The sequence below is a fragment of the Gambusia affinis genome, linkage group LG18, assembly GCF_019740435.1.
Source record: "Gambusia affinis linkage group LG18, SWU_Gaff_1.0, whole genome shotgun sequence".
NCBI lineage: Eukaryota > Metazoa > Chordata > Actinopteri > Cyprinodontiformes > Poeciliidae > Gambusia > Gambusia affinis.
This window is the reverse complement of record NC_057885.1, coordinates 5,899,793-5,912,571: the sequence shown is the minus strand read 5'-3', so window position 1 is coordinate 5,912,571 and position 12,779 is coordinate 5,899,793. Positions and strand designations below refer to the sequence as shown.

The window sequence follows — 12,779 nt, the reverse complement described above, 5'->3', positions numbered from 1 at the left end:
TACAAACCTTTGAACTCGTGTCTTTGCTGTAACGTCAAGAAATCCTAAATAAAGATCAAAAACTATCTGAGAGTTTAAGTTTTACATCTTTACTGATATGATCACAACTTTCTAGACTAAACCTTTGTCATTGATTTAATCTGCTATACAGACTAAATCTGTACTCAGTCTATAAATACAGACTAAATACAGACTACAAGCCTCTGCCTCACTCCAGCAAATGCTTTTAGTCTGTACACGCCACAGAGGAATGCAACCAGAACAACCCAGTTGACTGATGGTGAAGCAGATCCAGAACCGTCTATTCACACCAACAGCGAAACTTGCGATAATAAAATATCCATGCATCAAGAAGTGCTGATATGAGCACAAATCTGTACCTCTGATTTGTGCTTCGTCACTCTAAACACTGAAGCTTTGCTCTCAGTGTTTAGAGGAACATTGCGCTAAAAGCATTTCTTCATAGTTTCTTCACGGCACCAGGACTCTTCAATCAAGCTCTGATTTACTCAGCAAAACCTTTTGTGGAAATAAAATCATTTGTGATTTTGATCATCTTGACTTCTCTAGTAGCAAAGTGAATCTTGGCTTCAGAGAGCAGAGAAAATAAAGCTGGAAATGAGGGATGGAAACAACACTTGAAAGCCAACATGAGACTGAAGACCAGAAAGCAGGAGTTATCATCTATTACCGAAACAGAGAGTTGTTTTGGGGGAGACAGTGTTATATGAAAAGAATAATGAAAAATAATAAATTACAGAAAAATACATTTAAAAAAATCAATGAAAAGATGCAGTGATGTCAGTTTAGAGTGAATTTGTATAAAACACACAAAATGAACTAAAACATTTCATATCATGTGTAGCTCAATGTTCTACATATCTAAAGAAACAGGCAGAAATTATCCATCAGTCTCCTCCTCATCTATCTTTTTTCACTCTGGCCAATAGGTGGTAGTGAACATGACAAAACCTGTCAGATTTGATGTTGTCTATCAAAAAGGAACGAGGGCGTGGAGTTTTCCTCATTCAGCTCGGCTCGTCGATCAAGATGAGTCCTGGACAGCGTGCCGTCGGTCTTACATTTGTGTTGTTATTACAAATTGGTAAGTTTATTTTCCTTCCATTATAATGTGAGTCTTTCAAAGTAGTTCAATATGTTTTTACATGTTTGATCTAAGAGATACTGATCCGTCTCTCCTGACCTCAGCTCAGACTTTTCTCCAGGTTTCCTCGTCTCTTCAACAAGACAGTCGATTGGTTTCAGTAAAAGCTGGAGAAAGTGTAACTCTGCAATGTTTTCGTGACCCTGATACAGCAGCGAGATCTTACTGGTACAAACTAACTCTGCGTCAAAAACCACAACTCATTTCTACTGTTTACAAGTACGACCCAAATGGAGTTCTTCATGGAGAGTTCAAAGATAATCCTCGCTTCACCCTAGACACTAAAGGAAATCTAAATAACCTGAAGATTACTAATCTGCAGCCCTCGGACTCAGGAATTTATTTCTGCGTCACCGGGCATTCATTCAAGATTGAGTTCGATGGGGGCACCGTTGTTCACGTCGAAGAATCAAGATTAAACTTCCAGGCTTCGGTCCAGCAGTCAGAAACTGAGGTTTCCCAGCCAGGACTCTCTGTGACTCTTAACTGTACAGTACAAACTGGGAGCTGTGGTGGAGAGCACAGAGTTTACTGGTTCAGAAGCTCTGAGGAACATTATCCAGGACTAATTTACACTCATGAAGGGAGCAATGATCAGTGTGAGAGGAAGCCTGGGGAACAAGCTGATAAATGTGTGTTCAGTCTGCCATTGAAGAACCTTACTGTGTCTCATGGTGGGACTTACTACTGCGCTGTTGCCTCTTGTGGACAAATACTGTTTGGAAACGGGACCAACCTGAATGTGAAGAGTGAGTAACAACTTCTACTTTGTTTTCCCTTCAGATACAGTTCTCTCTTTCAGACACTGATGTCTGGATTCTTTCTGTCTCTCTACAGCTGAGACAGACTCTGTGTATCTCCTGACAGGAGCTTTGGTGTTCACCACGTTTCTAAGTGTTTCACAGGCCGTGTTGTTGTTCATTCTCTACAAGAGAAACCACTCTAGAGACCCAGGTACGTCAGCTACACATTACTAAAACCTACAAACTCAAGGCGACATCAGTAAAGGAAATGTCATTCTTTTTCCAGACTCTCAGTCCAGAAGGTCTTCTCCTTCAACAACCACTGCAGAAGTATTGTGTTCATTTTTTTATAACATCTATATCATTAGTTCTTAGTTCTTATTCATTATCAATTGTTTTTAAAATGACTTTTTTTCCTTTCTCATTTGCAGGGTGAAAACCTTCATTATGCAGCTTTTAAAACTGGAAGATTATCAGAGCAGAAGAGCAGCAGATCAGCAAGGCAGAGAAACGAAAAGACTAACTGCGTCTACTCCTCTGTTGTTATGCTGGAAAATTGATCTAAGACACCCTACCTTGTAAATTAGACTGAACCAGTCTTTCATTTATGTTATTAATGCAATTTCTTATTACTGCCGACTTGTTTTCTACTTTTGATGATGAACTGATGAGTCGCCGTTACACGCTTAGAGTTTTAAATGTTTTCCGATTGTGAATTTTCGTCAAGAAATTAAATTCACCACAAACAAACAAAGCATGGCATGTCATGACGTCGTCTACAGGTACAATTTCCCCCACACATGTTACCACAGACCCAGTTCTGTGACCTACATCGCTGTTTGCCTGATGCCAGTATTCATCTTATAAATCAAAACGCTCCCTAATGGACCTCACCAGAATACTCACTTTTAAATATAATTTTAATAAGACAACATGAGGTGCTGGAAAGCAAAAATTCGGTGATTTAAGATGTAATTTAACTACATCTTTAAGGACATTGTTTATTGGGGTCAGGGTTGTAGGGAAGGCAGGTACTCAGATGGAAAACAAAAAAAAAAGGTCACCTTTTGTGGTTTCTGTAACCACCAGCTGCTTTGGTAGAGTGAGATTTTTTACAGCTTAAAAATGATGTTTACTTGTTTCAGATCCATACCCATTTGTAATCTGACGCCAATATTTCATAATGTTCACCACTATGTGAATCGGTTTCTCCAACAACCAAATTCAACAAAGCGCCTCAAAGGGACATCAGAGTCTAAAAATAAACAACCTGTTCAAAAAATATATGAACAAATATGAAAAAAAAAAGTTCGAAGAGACTCAACTTCGATTGTCTTTTGCTCAAAGACTAAAGTGATCATTATTATTCTCTTTCTTGTGCTTTGGAAGCACCATGTCTGTGAAGATCCTGATGATCTCACTACGCCTGACTTCTAGGTCAAAGTTGTTCTTCTCCACATAGAAATATTATTATCTACTTGATCATTTTGAACTTTTTCTATGATCTCTCCAGAGAAGCTGTAAGTCACATTAAATGAGTTATCTTCATAAAACCTGATTAACCAGGTATTGACAGCTATTCTGCAGCTTAACTGTAATAATATCCAAAGAAGAGAGTCACAAAATCTTTATAGAACAATGTACTTGTTGAGTGCAACACAAATGTGTATTCACCAAAATGAATAAAAATGTGCTCAAAAAATGTCTGTAATTACTTCTACTGCTAGAAGTCATCCTATATCCTACAGTGTTTATATTATCAATCCTCCAACAGGTTCAAACTGAAACCCATCAGGGCACCATATGTTCATAAGAGGAATCGATCACATCTGTTTCTGTCTGACTCTCTACTGATTGGTTTCCATCACCATCATATCAGCTTTTCAAAATAAATCTTTTGAAACCTTGTCTTTGCCTTGGCAGCGTTTTGACTTCTAGCTCTTGTAGAATCAATCCAGTAAAGATTCAGTCAGTCCCTCTGATCTGGGACAGAAACCTTTGCTTTGTTTCTGTAAACTGTGAAGTCCTTCTCAAGCCACAGACAAAACCCACCTTTGGTGTAGTCTCCAGCCCACTGCAACCAAACTACAACTAGAGCTTTCATCAGTGTCCTCTGAAGCTAACAGCCTTGGTTTCTGGAGAAAATGTTCTTCTTTTGCTGGTGGAAGTTTGTAGAAAATGTCTGACAGGTTACATTTGGAGGTTAATATAAGTGGTAGAACGCAATAGTAATTATGTCTGTAAACTTAAAACATTTCTTGCTACTAAATGTCATAGGTGGAGGAGATAATGGTGACCGACTTGATCCAAAATTTATGGGCGACGCCTTCTGCAGTTGATATATTCTCAAGGTCCAGTGAAATGTCTGACCAGTGCTACCATGATCAAAACAGACATGTGAGATAATAAGACCTGTCAGTCACATCCTATCCTCTTCCTCACAGCCAGTTTATGGAAAGAAATCAAAGCACATTTGATCCCAAATGATCCAAAAGGTGGAATGCCACTGGACACAATTTCTGAAAATATTATCACTTTTATACTTTTGCAAAGAGTAATTCTTGACAACTTCTAAATGTCCCCTGCTTGGTTAAAATTATTCTTAGGTGTGTTTTTGACAATTCTTTTGCACAAACTTCCTTCTGGACTTCAAGGTTTTGCATGGACTCTGATCTTCAGCTCTTTCCAAAGATTGTCAGTTTGATATTTTACAGATTCTCAGTACATTTTGTTATCCAACCCTCTTCTCTAAGACAACCCAAGCCTTCATTGCTAATACCTGCAAATTTCATTTTGGGCGTTGTGTTTGAGGGTTGATGTGCAGAACCTGTCTTCCTCCAAGAGTTCAGGTTTGGTGTCATCTCTCCAAATTATACTGCTTGTTCACATGACAAGATTTTAAAGATGTTGGTTGATTTTCATAACCTAAGACACCCGACGAAAAAGATGTTACAGTTTTGGTCGTATAGGATGTGGTAACACACTTCAAATGAACAGATTTCACTGCGAACATTAAGATGGAAATTCACACAAAACCAAAGTGTTGATGTAATCTTACGTTAAAAGTATCATGCTCCATATTTTGTGCGTACTCTGCCTTTAGAAGCCGCCACAGGTCTGACATGGTGGCCGCCTATAAAGTGGTTTTGTGTTCTGATTTCTTTGTCTTTAAACATCAAAATAAGTAATTTTCAAAGTTGTACGTGATATTTTTGCAGACAGAATTTAAACTAGAACAAAACGTTTGATCAGAGGTTTTCTTCGGCGCCAAAGGCAGCTAATTTTCCATGTCCTCTTTAAAGCTACAGCAGAATTGACGAGTCTGTCCCCTCCTCGTCAACCTTTTTTTTCTCATTCTGGCCTATAGGTGGTGATCGTGACAAAAGCTCTCATTTCTACCATGTCAGTCAAATTTAGTAATTTAGTGTTGTCGATTAAAACGGAACAAAGGCGTGGAGCTTTTCTCATTCAGCTCGGCTCGTCGATCGAGATGAGTCCTGGACAGCTTGTCGTCGGTCTTACGTTTGTATTCTCGTTAAAGTTTGGTAAGTTTGTTTATTTTGTATCGTAATGTGATGCAGAATATTTACATTTGTTTCTGCATGTTTGATCTAAGAGATACTGATCCGTCTCTCCTGACCTCAGCTCAGACTTTTCTCCAGGTTTCATCGTCTCTTCAACAAGTCAGTCGATTCGTTTCAGTAAAAGCTGGAGAAAGTGTAACTCTGCAATGTTTTTGTGACCCTAATACAACTTCAAAGTTTAGCTGGTTCAAACTGTCATTTGGACAGAAGCCAAAACTCATTTCTATTGCCTACAAGTACAACCCTGGATCTTTTTATAATGAGTTCAAAGATAATCCTCGCTTCACCCAAGACAATAAAGGAAATCTAAATAACCTGAAGATTACTAATCTGCAGCCCTCGGACTCAGGAATTTATTTCTGCATCACCGGGAATTCAAACAAGATTGAGTTCGATGGGGGCACCGTTGTTCACGTCGAAGAATCAAGATTAAACTTCCAGGCTTCGGTCCAGCAGTCAGAAACTGAGGTTTCCCAGCCAGGACTCTCTGTGACTCTTAACTGTACAGTACAAACTGGGAGCTGTGGTGGAGAGCACAGAGTTTACTGGTTCAGAAGCTCTGAGGAACATTATCCAGGACTAATTTACACTCATGAAGGGAGCAATGATCAGTGTGAGAGGAAGCCTGGGGAACAAGCTGATAAATGTGTGTTCAGTCTGCCATTGAAGAACCTTACTGTGTCTCATGGTGGGACTTACTACTGCGCTGTTGCCTCTTGTGGACAAATACTGTTTGGAAACGGGACCAACCTGAATGTGAAGAGTGAGTAACAACTTCTACTTTGTTTTCCCTTCAGATACAGTTCTCTCTTTCAGACACTGATGTCTGGATTCTTTCTGTCTCTCTACAGCTGAGACAGACTCTGTGTATCTCCTGACAGGAGCTTTGGTGTTCACCACGTTTCTAAGTGTTTCACAGGCCGTGTTGTTGTTCATTCTCTACAAGAGAAACCACTCTAGAGACCCAGGTACGTCAGCTACATATTACTAAAACCTACAAACTCAAGGCGGCATCAGTAAAGGAAATGTCATTCTTTTTCCAGACTCTCAGTCCAGAAGGTCTTCTCCTTCAACAACCACTGCAGAAGTATTGTGTTTTACCATTCATAAAATTTAAGTCATTAGTAACGTTTTCTTCTCAATTTACAATAATTTTCCAATTTTTTTCTTCCGTCTGAATTACAGGGCGACCTAAATGGGGAAAACCTTCATTATGCAGCGTTGAGGACGAGAAGATTAACAGACCAGAAGAGCAGCAGAGCATCAAGGCAGAGAAATGAAAAACCTGACTGTGTGTACTCGTCTGTACAGATGTAAATGTGGATAATTGTCCAATCAGTTAGTGCAGAAACAAAATGTGATTGCTTTGTAAATCGGACCTTCATTTTTTAATTATTTTTGTTCTATGCTGATTGTATTTGACTCTTCACTCATTTTGACTGAGCTAGATCATCGTTACTGACTCTGCTGACATTTTTAAAGATAATTAACTTTACTATAGTAAGCACATTTCAAGTTGTCTACGTCTGACTTCTCATCAAGGAATTAAATTTACCACAAAAATAAAATAAAAAATGGTACGTTGTGATGTCATCTCCTGGATTTGCGAAGCACGATCTCACCCACTCACGCCGCCACAGACCCAGTTCTGTGACCTGAATCGCTGAATGTCTCAGGTGAGCATCGATCTTAGAAACCACAATGCTCCGTAAGGGTCCTCACCAAAAAACAAACTTTTAAAAATAACTCTCATATGGGAACATGAGGTGCTAGAAAGCAAAAAGTGTGATTTTTTTTTTTTTTCTTTTTAAAATTTTTTTAAGCAACCAACTCAGAAACAGTTTCCAGCCTAATAATACTGCTACTTCAACCCTTATTTCCTGGTCCACCTATAGTACACAAGTAGCTTTAATAGCTTGTTTTTATACTGATAGAAAACAGTTCAAAAACTGAGACTCAGGTTAAATTATGTCTTTCCAGCATTCATCTTTCTTATTTTACATTATTGTGGCTAACAGTGAAGTCTGGATGGAACATTTAAAATATTTTATTATATATATATAGTAAATGTGTCATTTTTGATCCACCTGCTTGGACATAACTAGTGGTCAGTCCTTCACAGTGTTCTGCTCCGTCTAGACCTGGAAAGTTGTTTTTATTTTCAGCGACTTCATTTATTTCTGTTTCGTTGCTGTTGACTCCTTATGTCAAAAGGTCAACTGAAAGAAACGTCAGTGCTCTGTGAGCGCCTCCTACTGGTCAAAAACTGATCAGTAGAACTGAATGGGAAAGGAAGCCATGCTGTAAAAGCCTCCAGTTTAGTTTCAAGCACCCAGTGTTGAGAGGTGAATGAAGCGTCTAAGTGGCGTGTCGTGTGATTAAATGTGATGAGAAAAGAGAGAGTCGCACACGACACCAAGGACTGTCAGATTTTATTGTGCAGAGAGTAGAGTGGTCTGCAGTGGGAGGAGAGAAACATGTCGGAGTGTTTGACAGGAAGAGACAGCACAGTGTGGTCTGAGCACATCTGAGGTGAGCATCGCACAACCTCATGCATCGACTCTTTTCAGACAATTATGGAAACATCACAGCTCTGATCAAATCAAAGCCGCTGCTGCATGTCAGCGCACGTAGTATGATTTTTAAACTGTATCATACACAAAACATCGTAGTGAGATTAAAAGAACAAAAGGTTTTATGCATTGAGCCACAGACCACACCCATCAGACAGGACCGACACCGTCGCCGTGGGAACATGTTTCAGCCGAGTGTCGCTGTGGTCTTGCGTGTGGACTTGGTGAGAGAGCCGAGCAGAACAGCAGAACAACAACATGACACCACATGCAGTTCACCACATGTTCTTAAGTTTTCTTCATGTTGGAGGTTATCGCTACAAACAGCACTGACACCAACACATCTACAAACTGCACAACTCTGCAGATTTATACCTTTTCAAATTAAGAGCATGTTTTCTTCTTTTCTCTCTCAATTCTTGTGTTTCTCTCACTCTAACATGGTAAAAAGGGAAGTAAGAAGAAGAAGTAAGAAGACCAGGGACGCACGGATATTGGATTTCTGGTCACAAAAATCCAATATCCGTGCCGATACAATAGACGTCATTTGGCCGATAACCGATAATCAATACCAATATTTTTTCTTCTTACTGACACTATATACTCTAGTGTGGAATTAAAATGCTGCATAATCTTTGTCAAGTTAGCCTGCATCATTGTCACTGGTATGTCTTATAAAAACATCTTTTATATCAGCGAGTTATTCTGAAGGAATGGTCGATGCCCGGTATTACATTTTACTGCTAATATTGACCGATACCGAAACAATGGCGATAATATTGCTCATCCCTACTGCAGAGTGTTGACACACCAGGAAAAAAAAAGACACAAAAGAAAAAATATTCTCTTTATTTTATCTGCTGGACTTCTGAAGGCAAACTGTTTCATGAGATGGGATAAGATGAGCTGGTTGCACACAGAGAGCTGGAAACAACGTGGAGCAACGGAACCAGGTTGTTTAACGAGGAGAAGCCACATGTGACGCCGATGATGCATCTACTCATAGTGAGTCATAAACGGGCTGAGATAAACGTAGCTTTTCAGGAAGAGGCTGCAAGGTGAGAGAGGACAAATGAAACCTTCAGCAGAAAAGGCCTCAAACTGAGCAGACATTTTGGACTAACTTACTATTTTTATAATGAGAATAGCATCAAAAAATGTGTTTCTGAAAAGGGGTTGAAGTGAAATAAAATAACAGCGTGGTGTGAGAGGTTGAATGTGTTATTTTCTGATTGGCCCTCCCCAGTTTCCACTGCGGTGACACAGAGAGACGAGAGACTAGCCTTCAGCGCTGCACCAAAACCTCAAGAGGTAAAAGCTTCTCTACTCACATCAAGAGATTCGATCTTCTCTTTTAAAGTGTGTTCAGTGGGCCTCAGGGAAGGCCTTGTAAAACTCCTTCTTCTTTGCTGCTGAAACTCACCAAACAACAGCAGCAGTATGGCAGAGTGAAAAAGTGCAAAGTCCTTTCATAAAACCATTTCATCAGTGATGTTGGGGCGTGTTCCTCTTGATGAAATGTGTGTTTAGGTCAAGAAAGATGGCAGTGGGAACAGATGCTTAGTGAACTACACTAAGACAATATGGGTCCAGGGTAATACAACATAATTTGTTTTAAAAAAATAAAATAAAATTCATGTGTGGCACATTTTGTCATGTTACAACCATAAACTCTCATTTTTTTAATTGGGAGTTTCTGTAATAGACAAACACAAAATAGTACACAATCAAGATTGAGCAAAGCTATTTTTTTTTCTTTTTTGCTAGAAGAGACACAGAAAACACGAGTAGAAGATGAAATGACTCATGACAATAATATAGCCTCAGCTGCTGTTATTAATATGGAGAGAGCCTGTCTGCAGGCAGCATGCAGCACATTTGGATCCGTCTCTCTCTGTGCCTTCACTTCCTGTTTGCTTTGGGTCTGAAATTCAGTGCTGCATAGTTCACAGAATCAGAGTCCAGATTCTACAAAACAAGAAATGACTCACAGTAATTCAGTGAGTTTTAGGATTGAGCGATTTTTAAATATATCATTTAATGTGATTACCTCAGTGTGTTGTTGATTCTGTCTGTTGGTTTGACCTGAAAAACAGAGACACTGAAGTCGGTAAACTGCTTGAACATTTTTCAATGTGTCTTTTTAAAGTATTTGATTTTATTAAGTTGGTTGAAATGGAAGTACAGAGAAAAATACAACCACAAAATACCTGTGTGACAAGGTTTGGTTTTCAAAACCAGTCCTAGGATGATTATGACCAGGAAGAAAACTACACCTCCCAGAATGACAGTGGGCAGGTTGACTCCATCCAGTCCATCTACAACCGAGACAAAGACATATATTAGTGTGTACTTAGCACAATATGATAAATACGTTTCCAGGTCGACTTGCACACTTGACTGATCCAAACTCCCATTCTGATTTTGTTGAGAAAGCAGGACCATACTTGATCAAAAACTGCACGTTTACAAAAATGACGGAACAAAACTGTGAAAAAAAATGTATAAACAATATTGGAGAGACTCTGTTCACCATGGCAGCATTCTTACCTTTAACTTGTAAATATGTTTCACTGAAGATTTTCTGACAACTTTGTGACATGATTCCACAGATATAAAGTCCAGAATCTGAGAAATTCACTTGTTTGATGTTCAGAAAGATGTTTGTGCTGTTTGACGTCATGTTGAATTTCTCACGTTGAAATCCATCATATAGACGAGCTTCAGATCCAACATGACGCATCGATGAGATGCGGCTGACATTGGGTCCAGGGATCACTTTATACCAGAAAATGCGTTTGAAAACGTTGGTTAAGTTGGGGCAGAGCAGAGTGACGTCGTCACCAGGCTGAACCAGAACCGACTGAAAGTCAAAGTCTGACTTAGTGATCCAACCTGAAACATTCACAGAGATCAAACTACAACTCCAAACGATGGAAGTCAATATGTGGTGCGTTCTGAACAGAAATGGAAAATGTGTTGACAAAACCATAGATAGCTGTACTTACTGAAGGAGAAGAGGAAAACCAATATCGTGTTGATGTCCATCATTGTGCTCCACATGGTTCAGTCAGAGCAATAAACTGTGGGTCAGTTCTAGACAGCCTGCAGTGTAGAGGTGGAGTTTTCTTTGTGTTATCCGTTTCCTCAAACTGACGACGAGAATCATATTATTAGAACAAAACCATTATTGGTGGTAAAGAGCTGAAAGTAAAGCCATCATGAATGACACATGCAATGCTCTTTCAAGTTGGAGAATCTGCAAGAGCTTAAAAAGCTTAAGAGCTTTGATATGAATTAAGTGTGTGCATGAAGCGTGTGTTACCCACCTGTGTGTGTTACATATTTATCACCTGAATGTGTTCTGCAGAAGAGGTGGTTAGAGAAGTAGGAAAATAGTTACTTAAGTAAAAGTTGTATTACTTCAAACAACAAAACAGAGTGCAATAAAAAATGACTGTGAAGTCTGTCAGTGCTGTTTTAAAAACTGTTGTCTGGTGAAAGCGAAAGTCAACAGAGACCCATTAAAAGTGAAGAGCAGCGGTATTGTGGTGACACAGGGGTAAAGAACCACCATGTAAACGTGGCTCATTATCCACTTTAGTATCTGATCACTCTCAAATAAAGACCAGTAAAGCCAAAAAAAACCTGCTTTTAAAGTGAAGAACAATAAACTATTGGCTGGTTACCAGTTTATAAATAACCTCCTGTGGGGTGTGCTGTGGTGGTGTAGGAGATAGCGAGACCCACATTCGGAGGCCTTTAGTCCTCAACACGGCCGTCGCGGGTTCGATTCCCGGACCCCACCGACATTTGCCGCATCTCTTCCCCCCTCTTTTTCCCCCTTTCCTGTCAGCCTACTGTCATATAGGGGACTCTAGAGCCAACAAAAGACCCCCTGGTGGGAAAAAAAAAGAAGAAAAGAGTATAAATAACCTCCTGGACTGTTATAATAATAATAATAATAATAATAATAATAATAATAATAATAATAATAATAATAATAATAATAATAATAATAATAATAATAATAATAATAATAATAATAATAATGTGTTCCTCACTTATCTTTTAGATTATACAGTCTTGTCATAAGATTAAGTCAGCCAGTCTCACACAGTGACAGTGTCATAAAACAGCAGGGGGTTGATCCGATCCGTGATGCTCAGAACTGTTACTGTTACTTTCCCAGAACTTATCATGATTGTAGTTTTCTACTTTAACATCAAACAGATGTTAAAGTCCTTTTTTTTTTTTTTTTTACCAAGAGGCGAATGACCCGACCGTCTGTGGTGAGCTCCATAAACGTCTTGGTACAAAATAATCCACAACTTCACACCAATGGTTCAAGCAATCCTTTCTTCTCAAACAGCGGTAACATTATAAGATCTGCTGACCAGAACCTAGAAAAGGCAACCAGAGCTGAACTCTTGACTCTGCCTTTTTGTTCTCACTGTGCAGGGTATTAAAAATTGCTTACTGTTTCTCATCTAGACTCTTGGTAAATGATTCCTCCCTGAACAATCAGACACCCAATATTTGTTTTGACTCAGTTATAATTTCTTTAATAAAATGACCCTTGTTTGCTCCAGAAAAGTCCAGCTCAGTCTGAACAGCGATCAGTGAGACTCATAAAAACATTCATTGTACTGTTTCTTTGACGAATAAAAGAAGAAACGTCAAAGTTAGTTTGTTGTGACAATTTTTTTTACTT

The 12,779-nt window shown here is 39.1% G+C and overlaps 3 protein-coding genes across 3 annotated transcripts; 2 read left to right on the top strand and 1 right to left on the bottom strand.

The window, feature by feature from the left end:
* The first annotated feature begins 1,050 nt into the window (after positions 1–1,050).
* LOC122820733 (V-set and immunoglobulin domain-containing protein 1-like) lies at positions 1,051–2,468 on the top strand. Its single transcript, XM_044098315.1, has 5 exons — positions 1,051–1,105; positions 1,210–1,914; positions 2,003–2,119; positions 2,195–2,238; positions 2,340–2,468. Exons 1-5 carry the CDS (start codon positions 1,051–1,053, stop codon positions 2,466–2,468), a joined length of 1,050 nt encoding a protein of 349 aa, XP_043954250.1.
* A 2,904-nt stretch (positions 2,469–5,372) lies between these two features.
* LOC122820731 (V-set and immunoglobulin domain-containing protein 1-like) lies at positions 5,373–6,995 on the top strand. Its single transcript, XM_044098311.1, has 5 exons — positions 5,373–5,453; positions 5,554–6,255; positions 6,344–6,460; positions 6,536–6,579; positions 6,678–6,995. Exons 1-5 carry the CDS (start codon positions 5,399–5,401, stop codon positions 6,807–6,809), a joined length of 1,050 nt encoding a protein of 349 aa, XP_043954246.1. The 5' UTR covers positions 5,373–5,398; the 3' UTR covers positions 6,810–6,995.
* Positions 6,996–9,952: 2,957 nt separating this feature from the next.
* LOC122820646 lies at positions 9,953–11,165 on the bottom strand. The gene is made up of 5 exons (XM_044098218.1): positions 11,074–11,165; positions 10,616–10,960; positions 10,276–10,383; positions 10,116–10,150; positions 9,953–10,033 (listed from the first exon to the last, which is right to left on the bottom strand). The coding sequence occupies exons 1-5, from the start codon at positions 11,126–11,128 to the stop codon at positions 9,968–9,970; spliced, it is 609 nt and encodes a 202-aa protein (XP_043954153.1). The 5' UTR covers positions 11,129–11,165; the 3' UTR covers positions 9,953–9,967.
* Between the last annotated feature and the right edge of the window lie 1,614 nt (positions 11,166–12,779).

Coding starts and splice junctions, on each gene's coding strand:
- LOC122820733 (XM_044098315.1), top strand. CDS start 1,051: ATGAGTCCTGGACAGCGTGCCGTCGGTCTTACATTTGTGTTGTTATTA. Junction 1,915..2,002: donor GACCAACCTGAATGTGAAGA/GTGAGTAACAAC, acceptor GTCTCTCTACAG/CTGAGACAGACTCTGTGTAT. Junction 2,120..2,194: donor AAACCACTCTAGAGACCCAG/GTACGTCAGCTA, acceptor TTCTTTTTCCAG/ACTCTCAGTCCAGAAGGTCT.
- LOC122820731 (XM_044098311.1), top strand. CDS start 5,399: ATGAGTCCTGGACAGCTTGTCGTCGGTCTTACGTTTGTATTCTCGTTA. Junction 5,454..5,553: donor TGTATTCTCGTTAAAGTTTG/GTAAGTTTGTTT, acceptor TCCTGACCTCAG/CTCAGACTTTTCTCCAGGTT. Junction 6,461..6,535: donor AAACCACTCTAGAGACCCAG/GTACGTCAGCTA, acceptor TTCTTTTTCCAG/ACTCTCAGTCCAGAAGGTCT.
- LOC122820646 (XM_044098218.1), bottom strand. CDS start 11,128: ATGTGGAGCACAATGATGGACATCAACACGATATTGGTTTTCCTCTTC. Junction 10,961..11,073: donor GGTTTTCCTCTTCTCCTTCA/GTAAGTACAGCT, acceptor TGAATGTTTCAG/GTTGGATCACTAAGTCAGAC. Junction 10,034..10,115: donor AGAATCAACAACACACTGAG/GTAATCACATTA, acceptor CTTGTTTTGTAG/AATCTGGACTCTGATTCTGT.